The following is a 13,439-nucleotide window of genomic DNA, read 5'->3' on the forward strand; positions in this document are numbered from 1 at the left end:
AGTATGCCAATATATAGATCGATAAATATTGACTTGTGTACCACAAGTAAATCTTCCTGTCTGGATACTTGGCCAAATACCCAATTTTTTGATTATATGTATGTTTTATATCTATGGAATTTTCATGTCAGTTGTTCCAGGCCTTGTCAGCTCCTTCAAGATTTGCGCAGGATTCATGACATTCGTTCGCTAGTTAAGTGCTCCTGGTGTGTGGTCCTGTATTTATAGCTCATACAATATCACTGAATCAGATTTGTTGGTCAATTATCTTTTTTTTTGAGGGCTTGTTGTGCACAAATTGGCCGACATGTTTCCCTTTATTGCAATCGTGACTAAACTCCAAAACTATTTATTGGATTATAAAGCATTTTTGAATGTTGACCTTCTACCTTGCATTCATCATTTCATTAATGTGAGTTCTTTCCTTTCTAGTCATAATAAAAATCCTGTGTAATTTTTTTTTCAACTGGCATATAAAGCCAACTAGATAATGGCACTGTTATAACATACTGTTTTATGGAAACAGACTCAAATTGAGCTGTGGTGAAAAAGCAAATTGCACTGATTATACGGACTTCTTACAATTAGATTGTGTTTTCCACAGGAGACTACTTTGGAGTTTTGATGGAGGCCAAGGTGCTGACATTTCCTTTTAATATAATGGAGAACCCTATGTATTGGGGGAGTACACTAAACTACTTGGGCTTGGCTATCATGTAAGTGTATAAATATAAAATCACCATATATTCTCTTCTTTTTCTTGCTATCTGCCCCTCAGTTGATTTCACTTTTTACATTTCTCAAATCAGCATTAACTTTACTTTGAGAAAGTTTATGAATGCTGACTTGACCTCATTAAGTTTCTATGTCTCCTCAGTTAAATGATAAGTTAACATAAAATAATTACTACATATTCCTGAATTACTTTGCTGAAAGAATTACAGGCCAAATTTGGAGTATTGTGTACAGTTCTGGTCACTGAATTATAGGAAAGATTGAGAGAGTACAGAGGAGATTTACTAGAATGTTGCCTGGGTTTCATCTCCTAAGTCACAGAGAAATGTTGAACAAGTTGGGTCTTTATTCTTTGGAGCGTAGAAGGTTGAGGGGGGACTTGATAGAGGTATTTAAAATTATGAGGGAGATAGATAGAGTTGACGTAGATAGGCTTTTTCCATTGAGAGTGGGGGAGATTCAAACAAGAGGACATGAGAGTTAAGGGCAAAAGTTTAGGGGTAACATAAGGGGGAACTTCTTTACTCAGAGAGTGGTAGCTGTGTGGAACGAGCTTCCAGCAGAAGTGGTTGAGGCAGGTTCAATGTTGTCATTTAAAGTTAAATTGGACAGCTATATGGACAGGAAAGTAATGAAGGGTTATGGGCTGAGTGCAGGTTGGTGGGACTAGGTGAGAGTAAGAGTTCGGCACGGATTAGAAGGGCCGAGATGGCCTGTTTCCATGCTGTAATTGTTATATGGTTATATTAATATAGGAAAGATTTCTTAATTATATGGAGATTAAGAAACTAAGGCTTTTTTTCTACATAATGTCAGAAAGCAACATTCAAAATTATTCAAGTACAAGGATAATCTATTTCCACCAGCTATTGCAACACCAATTGGAAAGGACCACCTTGTGATAATCACTAAAATACTCAACAGATTTTTAAAGGAAGTATAAAACACCTTTCATATAAAGTGCTGGAGTCATAATTTAATACGGGTTTTAAAGTGGAAAAATATATTTTCTAGTGGAAAATTAAGATTGTGTCAGGAGGCTACAAGGGTAAATAATGCAAATAAGTGAATTAGCCACATTTGAAACATACTGTCAGTGGGGACGCATGAGAGGGAAGAGGTAAAAACTGTAAAATTATATTGATTAGTGACTTCACTATGGAAAAACAGATAGTTTAAACAAAGGTTAGGCTACTTAATGCAGAGAGTTTGCATATCTTTTTGTGCAAATTAACAAAGTTAACGGAGAGGGAGCAGAAAGATAGGAAGGTATGCTTCCAGTTGTATGGGTTCTCAATGGCTAATGAAGCCAATGTGGGACCTTAAGAATCTGCCACAGATAGGGCAGGGGTACATGATGGATGGAAGTTTAGGTAGTTTGGGAGAGAGTACACTCTATCTGCCATCTAAATTGGGGTTTTGTGTGCTCCAAACAAAAAAAAAATCAATAGCATCTAATTTTGAGGCGAAAGAGGTCAGAAAATCCCATGAATCTCTGATGGAGAAATAGTTTATGATAGGGAAAGTGTGAAGATAGGCTTTTGATAGCTGACATTGACTTGGGTCTGAATGGCCTTTTTTGTGCTATCACTCTCAATAACACTACGATGTTATACTTTCCTGAGAGGCTCTGAGAAGTTTTTTACTATGTCCATCTGATAATCTCCGGCTCTAATAGGAATCAGAATCAGGTGTAATATCACTAGCATATGTTATGAAATTTGTTGTTTTGTAGCAGCAATACATTACAATACATAATTTAAAAAACAATAAGAAATATATATAAAAAATAAATTAAGTAGTGCAAAAAAGAGAGCAAAAACAAGAAAAAAAGAGTAAATAGTGTACATGGGTTCATTGTCCATTCAGAAATCTGTGGTAGAGGGGAAGAAGCTGTTCCTGAAATGTTGACTGTGCCTCTTCAGGCTCCTGTACCACCAACTTGATGGTTCCAATGAGAAGAGGACATGTCCTGGGCGATGTGAGTCCTTAATGATGGATGCCGCCATTTTGAGGCATCTCCTTTTGAAGATGTCCTCAGTGCTAGGGAGACTCATGCTCATGATGGAGCTGGTTGAGTTTACAACTTTCTGCAGCTTTTTCCAAACCTGGGCAGTGGCCCATCTGTACCAAACAGTTAGGATGTTCTCCTCAATATATCTGTAGAAATTTCCAAGAGTCTTTGGTGACATACCAAGTTTCCTGAAAGCCCTAATGAAGTATAGCTACTGTCATGCTTTCTTTGTATGTTAGGCCCAGAATAGATCTTCAGAGATGCTGACATTCAGGAACTTGAAACTGCTCACCCTTTTCACTGCTGATCCCTCGATGAGGACTGGTCTGTGTGTTCCTTTGACTTCCACTTCCTGAAGTCCACAATCAATTCCTTAGTCTTACTGACCCTTGAGTGCGTTTGTTGTTGGTGCACCATTCAGCCAGCAGATCTATCTCATTCCTATATGCTTTCTCATCACCATCTGAAATTCTGCCAACAATAGTTGTGTCATCAGCAAATTTATAAATGGTAATCAATAAACAGCAGCCTGAGGTAGGTACTGTTATTGTCCAGGTGATCCAAGACCGAGTGGAGAGCCAGTGAGATTGCATCTGCTGTCGAACTTTTGTGGCAAAAGGCAAATTACAGTGGCTCCAGGACCTTGCTTAGGCAGGAGTTATTTCTGGCCATGACCAACTGCTTAAAGCATTTAATCATAGAAGATGTTAATGCAACTGGCCTGTGGTCATTGAGGCAACTGTCACTGCTCTTGGGCACTGGTATGATTGTTGCTCCAGTAAAGCAGGTGGGAACCCCTGATTGCAGCAATGAGAGATTGAAAATGTCCATGCACACCCCCTCCAATTAGTTGGCACAGATTTTCAGTACCCTGCCAGGTACACCATCAAGGTCTGACACCTTGCAAGTATTCACCCTCTTGAAAGATGTTCTTATGTCATCCTCCAAGACAGAGATTGCAGGGTCACTAGATGCTGTAGGAATTCACAAGGTGTAGTTTTATTCTCACTTTCCAAGGGTGCATAAAAGGCATTGAGCTCATCTTAAAGTGAAGCTTCACAGCCATTTGTGATGTTTGTTTTGCCTTGTAGGGTGAAATGGCCTGCAAAACCTGCCAGAGCTGACGTACATCTAATTCCATCTCTAACTCCAATTGGAATTGTTTTCTCGCTCTTATAGCCTTCTGCAGATTGGAATTATTGTATAGTTCTGGTCTTGAATGCCACAAATTTAGCCCTCAGCAGGCTATGAATCTCCTAGTTCATCCAGGGTTTTTGGTTTGGGTATGTTCACTATATACTCAAAGGTACACACAGGTCTTGATGAAGTCAGTGCCAGTTGTGGCATATTCTTTCAAATTCAAAGATGAATCCCTGAATATTGTCCAGAAAAGAGTTTCAGTGTCATGTGAATGCCATGGCCTGCATATTAGAGAATTCAAACAATCACTTAACAACAAATATTGTCCACTTGTACTCTGGGTTTGATTGTCTCACCTTTTATATGTCAAAATTACCCAATCTATATTTGTGCACAAATTTCAAAGTAATGAGCAATGCTCCCAACAATTGTTTGTTCCAATTGCTGAATCTGTTGAATTCTTGTACTCCAATCCTATACATTTTTCTTCCAAAAATCAACACAATAAATATGAAAGCAAAGTGATTTACGGCAGGATATTAAATAACCGTTGCTCTGATAGACTTTATCAGATACAAGATACTGGAATCTGGAATAAGCAGGATGCTGGGGGAGATTCCTTCAACATCTTAGCACATCCATAATTGCTGTCAAATTTCAGACATAATCTCAAATAGATTGAGACTCTAATCTCAAATAAACTGACCCTCCTGATAAAAGGTCCTGATGAAGGATCTCAGCCAAGGTGTCGATGGTTCCTCTACAGATGCTGCCAGATTTGCTGAGTTTCTCCAGCATTTTGTGTGTGTTACTCATGTTACAAGCAGGTATGTGCAAATGAATGTGGGAATCTCCCATGTAAAGCTGATGATGTGAAATAGTGAGCATAGTTGGGAATGAAATATTCCAACTTTCTGTCTTAGCAGTGTGGAAAATGTTTATTCCTTAAGAAGGACAAGGAACAATTATTAAAGGTAGCTCCTATTTACTTTTACTGAGTTGCCTAGATTTTTATATTTGGCTTTTACTAAAGTTGTAGCACAGAGTTAAGGAGGGAATTTGTTTCAAAACGATCAAGTTTCAGGAACAGGTAGTTGGAACTCTTTTTCTCCTTTTGCCTATTTAATATAGTTTCATGGAATAGCCATGGTTACAGGAAAAAGTGGTCCCCACTCAAGTAATGCAACTCCTCATATCTTGTGTTATACACTGGAGCTTGCTATGGTTTCATCCACAACTGACACATCTGTATTGGGTGTAAGATGCTTTCCACTGGCAGCAAAACAATCTTCATCTGTGACAGTGAGAGGCTATAAGCGGAGGTATTTCAGAGTTCTTGGACTGAAGGATGTTCAAAGAATAGGAAGGTGGTTTGAAGCCAATTTTTGCATACCCAGGAGCAAGCTGTAGGGTTTTAAGTACATTGATGATGGATAAACTTGTAGTGCAAGGTAGATATCAGAATCTTGAGTGTCCCCAGGTTAATAAATATCACAAGGGAGAGACCAAGACTTTTTTGAACAGTTGTATCTAAGATAGCAATGGAAGAGTTGAGGGCAGCATTAAGGTAAGCCTTAGTAATAATATCTGTATACTGTTAAATTCTGTAAGCAAGCTAGATTGAATAGGTAATGAATGAAGACATCAAACCAGCATCCTACATGTTCTCAACTCCTTGTTTCGATCTGAGTCACTGCCATTAATCTATCCTAAAGGATCACTACATCATTAAATTTATTATCTCTGTCATTCATCCCTACTGAATCAAAAATGTTGCAGAAGTTGGAAATCTGAAGTGGAAACAGAACATCTGGAAAACGCTCAACAGATGTAACGATATCTTGTGTTTTACCTATGGATTCCTAGATATTGTCGCAAATAATTATAATAATAGGAGAGATAAATAACACCTTCAAAAAAGATGCAGAATTCTGTATAAACATTGTGTTACTAAGTCATAATAGTAGAATTAAGCGAATGGGAAAAAAATAGTTGTTCATAAATGAATGAATAGAATAACGTGAATCAAAAGTTATGACATACTTTACCAGCAGACGATTAAACTCCACTGTGGGTGGTCTCAAGTCCAGCTGGGAAAGGAGGAGAATTGGGTATGAAGCTAGCAACCCCATCCCGTAAAAAGGCAGAGCTACAGAAATGCCAACAGAAGCTTAAAAGCCTCAGTTTTGGGAGAAGAAAGATCTTTGCTTAGAAGACACATGAAGTTATATGGTGAAAGCAGAAGCCACAGGGCCAGTCAGCCTTCGGCTCAGGACCGAGGATTCTGGCGAGCTGCTGTCGGCAGCATATGCTCCGGTCGGGGTGATGGCTGAGGAAGAAGAAGCACAGCATCCAACAATTGGGTAGTTCCCACTTAGGCTGATCACTTTCCCTACTCACCACTCAAAGTATTGTTCCAATTTATAGAATAGCAAATATTTACTCCAGATCATGTTACAATGGAAAGTCAGCTGTACATTTATCTGTCCATTTTCATACAGTCAAGCTAGACTAAGAATCAGCCTACATGGCTTACCATTCTGAGTTATGTGAACTGTCCTGTGTGAGTTCTCATAGAACCAAGCTATCATATTCTATCAAATCCTTCTCTATCATACCAAGCTACCTCATTATTCTTTTTGTATTTTAGTACTCATTTATTTTTATAATTTATAGAAATTTAATGTGTTTGCACTACTGCTGCAAAACAGCAAATTTCACATCAATAATCAGTGATAAATTAGTAAATCTCATTCTGATTTTGATGCTCAGTTCAGCTCCATGGGACATGTATGCACCAGGGTAACCTCTCAATTGAACTGTAACATTATGCCAAAAGGTCTGTTATTTTCCCTGAAACTTTTGAAGTCATTGATACTACACTTGTATGGAAACATGCAGTCAAGAGCTAGTACATCAAAGAACCTAATTCATTCATCACTTGAGCCCAAACCCCCTTGAGGATTTTTCATCCTTACTATTTTTAACCACCTTGAATTGATCCTGAATCTTCTGAATAAATTCCTTTTCCATCCAAATTTCAGAACAAATATATGGTTCCACAGCTTTGACCAAGGTGATTAACTATTCCATCTAAAGAGTGGAGGTCATAATGGAGTTTACTCAATTGCTGTCAAGAGTGAAATAGTCTGTGATTAGTTCTACTATATTCTGACAGAAAGTGCATACTTTTGCATCACTTAAGCAAAAAGAAAATTGAAGTAAAGATTTAATGCAGTTAAGGATTTTAGCCAAATCAGTGGCATATTCACTTAGGTTAGTCTTTTGTAAGTTAATTTGCTGTGTTTTATTCAGCACTGTTAATAATACTTAATGATTGTTCTAAATATGATTTAGTCTTGGGATGTGCTTTGATGTCTTCTATGTTTCTTATTCTTACTAGCAATTTCACATACAGTACTTCCAGTTCTCTCTAAAGATAATGAAATTGTAACTGAATGCACTATTCCACTCTTCAGTTCGCTGATCAACTGGTGATAAATTGGTGTTTTATTTTTTCTCATTATCTATGTTAATTGTTAATCTCAACCTGGTGCAGATGTGAAATATGCCAGTCTGTTCCTGGCATTTATACTCTGTCCTATCATGTTGAAAATATCGTGTATTCATATAATTGCAAATTTAGTACAATCACTGAATAAGATCACAATGTATTTGAAATGGAATTACTTTTCTTAAACTGATATTGCTGATTGTTATCACACGACAAATCTTCACTGATATTCAAAAATTTCCTAAGGTTAGTATTTGAAAAGCAAATGATTAAAGTGATTAACTTGGTGGTTTGATTGCCATGTTCAATGGCAGGTAATAGATTTTAAATTTTCTGGTGCTCTAATTATTGTTTCTTGAGCTACTTAAGGTATATATCTGATGGCGTTTTCAATGACGGACACTGTCATTTCACCTGCAAATCGCTAGTCTTACTTAACTAAGTTGTTTCAACAAATACTTATATTAACTAGTAACATTAAATTCTCGCAATGCCTTGGCTGGTTTCACTGTGTTGCATTTATATGTCAACCAGGATAAAAGGAAAATTACCAGCTAGGGAATATTACACTGCGAACTTGGATTGATTCAACAATGGGAGTGTTTCCATCACTGGTGTTGGTAGAGGGAATTTTTCTCAGTTGGAAAATGAGACAATTTCTCCACTGACTGGCTTACAATGAATTGGCAACATAATTATGTGGCAGAACATCAAGGACCAATGTGTGATATGTGTATCAAAGACATTTATCGTATCTTCTTTGTGATTGGTGAGCTAATTCATCGGGTACTTTGGATGGCAGCTAATATTATCACTGGCCTCAAACTTCATGGTGCAACAGTTATCCAAATACCCACAGAATGCATTACAAAAGGCAGTTGTCGAGTCATGTGTTGCTGCATTGTGCATGTGCAGCCAATGGTGTGGTCTCCAAAGTGAGTTTTTTGACAATCCACGAGAGCTTGAGGTGGAAACAGAAGATCTATGGGCATCTCCAATTTCTCCTAAAATGTAAGCATTGACTGCTTCCGTAGATGTTCTCATGATACACAAACCTTTAGATTTTAGGACCTTCTTGCAACTATTTTATTGGAAATGTTGCACTTGCTGTCTTGTGCATCATTAGCCCAGCTGATCTCATGCCCAACTTAATCATTAGGTTTCTCTTTTTTAATGCAAGTCTGTCTCCGCTCATCAGTTTCTCACAATTCTGAGGCATGACATTGTAGCTGCACATTTGATTTTCTTCAATTGTGGTCTCTGGATGGTGCACCCGCGGAGATTTTCCTCCTAGTATATCTGTCTTCACTGTATCACCCAGTTCACAAAAGGAGACAAATCACACATCTTGAGTCTCTATGTCACTCACTTGTTATATTGGATATTTTTAAAAATTCTCCTTTAAATTGCTGCATTTTTCCTTCTGCTCTCTTATGACAAAGCTTTTCATGATCTATAAAGATAGTTTTGTATGACTTCATGTAATAAGCCAATAAAAAAAATTACTGGGTGAGTTCCTGTACTCTTTTTTTAAAAATTGTAAATATCAATGATAGTTTGTAGTAAAATTTCTATTTTGTCAATTTCTGATTATGGTCATTTTACTCTTAAAATTTAATGAATTAATGATAGCCAGTATTATACCTACCATTTAAAATCAAAACTCAAGGGGCCATTGAAATACATGTAATCGGCAACTTAATTTGACATCTGTCACTAATTGAGATCCTCTTACTAAATAAATACTAAAGTTACTGACTCTGTGACAACCCTGATTCTCTTTCCTTTCTCTCATCAGCATGTTTTTGACAGTGAAGCCTTAATATTGTCACAAAGCAAGTGTATTATAATTACTTTGCTTAGCAAACCAACAATGTAACATCACTTCCTTGGTTCCTTTAGGCACTTTGACATCATTCAGGTCAGCTATCACAGTGATGCTGCTAGTACAGTTGCTGCCTTACAGCTCCAGGATCGTTCAATCCTGACATCTGGTTCTCTGTGTGCATGTGGAACTTGCAAATTTTCTCTGTGATCATGTGGGTTTCATCCATGTGCTCTGGTTTCCTCCCATATCTTTTTTTTTTGGACCTCTTGGTAGATTAATTGACCACTTTGGCTGTATAGATGAGTGGTCGAATCTGGAGGGAGTAGATGGGAATGTGGGGAGAATAAAATGGGACTGGTGTAAGAATAGGTCTTCCTGTTGAAGTGTTGTTGAACTGTTTTATAATATATAATATAGTATTGTAAGGCTGCAGACATTTAAGATATTGTATTTTTAAGTTCAGGTCAAATAATTAAATGGGTTGGATAAGCATAAAATATTCCAGTCTGAGTAGAATGACTTGCATCTTAATGCTGCTGTATTTTTATGGGCCAATAGCTTAAGTTGCTTTAAGTTAACATTTTTATAACATTTTTGGCTCTGCTGGCAAGTTTGGGTATATAATTATTTGATTAGCCTGAACATTCTAGAATGTCTGCCTTTGGTTCCTGATATTTTGACTGTTTACTCCCCTCTATGAATTCATTCCTCGAGAATTTTGAGTTTGTTGCATTAGAATCATATGATTGCTTTGAAGATAAAAGAGTAAGATTGTGCTGAGGCAAAAATAGATCATCTTTGCAGAAAGAAATTTTGACTCATTGAATTTGGGTAGTGGAAAGTCAACATAGTTTTAGATTTATGCAGCCGAATGTAATTAATAAATGAGGCCAACTTGCAATTATTTTGCATTTCAAAAGAGGCTTGACCACAATGCAAGTGGAAAAAATAGCTTGCAAAAATGGATGAGTTGTTTCCTGAATAATGTTTATCTGGTAATGCCCAATAATCTTACTGTATGGCTTGCCAGAGTGAAAAAGGTGAAGCTGCCTCACGAATGAATCAGGTTTAATTGTGGATGGCCGAACTCTTTGAGAAAACTGTGTTATTGCGTATCTAATTTCAGAGGTCTTCTGGTATTTTAATATGATTAACTTGGCACTTATATCCCTTTTTTAAAACCTCTTTTTCTCTTTGCAAATCAATAGGAATGCCAGTCCAACAGGTTTCGTGCTCACCGCTTGGGTTGCAGCAGTATACAAAGTTGCCATTATGTTTGAAAGGTTTGTATTCCAGTGTCCGCACTGGATTAATCTTTATGGTTATGTCCCCCAAAAGAGACTTTATAAATATTCAGCTGAATCAAATATTGGATTGTATATGTTAATTAACACACTTCGTATATTTTGTATAAGCCCAACATTTTAAAAGAGCATGGTAATGCTTAGCTTCCAGCAGTGTCTTCTGCTGTATGCCTGAAGTATATGGTGCACCTTAACTCTGTTCAAATTTAAATGTTCAACTCTATGTCCGTTTCCTTTCATACTGATTTACAGCCTACATCTCTGCTTTGCTGCAAAGCTAAAAAGGGGAAACTCCCACTTTAAATAGGCAACCCACAGCAGTTTTTCAATTTTGAAACAGAAATTAGGAGTGAGAAAGTTTTTGGAAGCTATTCTAAGTGCGGAGGGACTGATTTAGGATAGTAAGTATGGCTTTCTGTATGTTAGGTCGTGTCGAACCAATCTTAAGAGTTTTTCAAGGAAGTTACTAGGAAAGTTGGTGAGGGCAAGGCAGTGGGTGTTGTGTATATAGACTTTGGCAAGCATTTGAAAAGGTCCCGCATGAGAGGTTGGTCAAGAAAAGTGTTTCCCAACTTTTTTTAGCCCATCACCCCCCCTCCCAAAGCACTTTCATACTTGCCAATGTCCCTATAAAGCACCTTCATACTTGCCAATAACCCTCTTAGGCACAATATACTTCTCGGCACCCCCATATTGTAAAAACATATCTACCATATGCCAACATGAGAAAAATAATTCTGCTTTAAATTTTTATTTGTCTTTAAACCTAGTTTACATGGTACCTGTGCGCTGTACAGCACCTTCAATATCAATGTAATCCTTGAGCTTGATGGTTTTTAGCAAGAGTTGAAATATCTTCAAGTTGTGATAGCAAATGCCTGAAGTACCCACACTTAACAATGTCCAAGTGGTTTCTGTTTTTTGTGCGTATGTGGTCCACTGCACTAAAGCCTCTTTCAATAAGATAGGAGGATGGAAGTGCAGTGAAGGGAAGTTTGGCTCTTCTCCAAAGACCAGAAAATTTTGTATGACAGTTTAGCCACACGCCACAAAGGCCAACATTTTTGAGAAGTTTTTTTTCTTCTTCTTCATTGTGAATTTTGATCATATCTTCTTGCAAGCTCTCTCCCTGATCTTCTACCTAGCAAAGAAATGAGTTAATTACCTGGTCCAGGATTTCCAGGTTGTTCAAATCCTTGAATCAATACTGAAAATCCTCCTTCAGTGACTGCAGGTATAAGCAGTACTCTTGCAAATCACCGCCTGTGAAAGAGAGTGCCATACTTTCCATGCAGGGAAACCGTTAGAACATTCTTTCCCAGTGTTTTGCTTGTATACTTCCAACTTTCTGATTGGAATTCTCACCCTGCAGTTTCAGATATAGAATGTTCATTTTGTCATATAGATTGACTAGGTATGCCACATCTCCATGTAGAAGTTCAATATTGTTTCCCAAGTTCTTGTCGACTTTGAACAAAAATTTAATTGCGGTGTCAAAAATATCAAAGAAAAGCAGCAGCTTTTTGACAGCCAATGCACTTCAGTGTGAAGAAGCAAGCATTCAAACTCTTCATTGTTATAGAAACCATAGAAAAACTACAGCACAGAAACAGGCCTTTTTGCCCTTCTTGGCTGTGCCGCACCATTTTCTGCCTAGTCCCACTGACCTGCACACGGACCATATCCCTCCATACACCTCCCATCCATGTATCTGTCCAATTTATTCTTAAATGTTAAAAAAGAACCCGCATTTACCACCTCGTCTGGCAGCTCATTCCATACTCCCACCACTCTCTGTGTGAAGAAGGCCCCACTAAAGTTCCCTTTAAACTTTTCCCCCCTCACCCTTAACCCATGTCCTCTGTTTTTTCTCTCCCTTTGCCTCAGTGGAAAAAGCCTGCTTGCATTCACTCTATCTATACCCATCATAATTTTATATACCTCTATCAAATCTCCCCTCATTCTTCTACGCTCCAGGGAATAAAGTCCTAACCTATTCAACCTTTCTCTGTAACTGAGTTTCTCAAGTCCCGACAACATTCTTGTAAACCTTCTCTGCACTCTTTCAACCTTATTTATATCCTTCCTGTAATTTGGTGACCAAAACTGAACACAATACTCCAGATTCGGCCTCACCAATGCCTTATACAACCTCATTATAACATTCCAGCTCTTATACTCAATACTTTGATTAAATAAAGGCCAATGTACCAAAAGCTCTCTTTACGACCCTATCTACCTGTGACGCCACTTTTAGGGAATTTTGTATCTGTATTCTCAGATCCCTCTGTTCTACTGCACTCCTCAGTGCCTTACCATTAACCCTGTATGTTCTACCTTGGTTTGCCCTTCCAATGTGCAATACCTCACACTTGTCTGTATTAAACTCCATCTGCCATTTTTCAGCCCATTTTCCCAGCTGATCCAAGTCCCTCTGCAGGCTCTGAAAACCTTCCTCACTGTCTACTACACCTCCAATCTTTGTATCATCAGCAAATTTGCTGATCCAATTTACCACTTTATCATCCAGATCATTGATATAGATGACAAATAACAATGGACCCAGCACTGATCCCTATGGCACACCACTAGTCACAGGCCTCCACTCGGAGAAACAATTCTCTACTGCCACTCTTTGGCTTCTTCCATTGAGCCAATGTCCAATCCAATTTACCACCTCTCCATGTATACCTAGCGACTGAATTTTCCTAACTAACCTCCCATGCGGGACTTTGTCAATGGCCTTACTGGAGTCCACGTAGACAATATTCACTGCCTTCCCTTCATCCACTTTCCTGGTAACCTCCTCGAAAAACTCCAATAGATTGGTCAAACATGACCTACCACGCACAAAGCCATGTTGACTCTCCCTAATAAGTCCCTGTCTATCCAAATGCTTGTAGA

General features: G+C 38.0%; 1 protein-coding gene across 1 annotated transcript in view; it reads left to right on the forward strand.

The window, feature by feature from the left end:
* Positions 1-13,439, forward strand: part of pemt (phosphatidylethanolamine N-methyltransferase) — a 134,630-nt gene that overhangs the window by 112,547 nt on the left and 8,644 nt on the right. The window contains exons 5-6 of the mRNA XM_063058836.1: positions 605-716; positions 10,440-10,514. Of these exons, the coding sequence (XP_062914906.1) occupies positions 605-716; positions 10,440-10,514 (187 nt within the window). The remainder of the gene's footprint in view (positions 1-604; positions 717-10,439; positions 10,515-13,439) is intronic.

The sequence above is a fragment of the Mobula hypostoma genome, chromosome 9 (assembly GCF_963921235.1).
Source record: "Mobula hypostoma chromosome 9, sMobHyp1.1, whole genome shotgun sequence".
NCBI lineage: Eukaryota > Metazoa > Chordata > Chondrichthyes > Myliobatiformes > Myliobatidae > Mobula > Mobula hypostoma.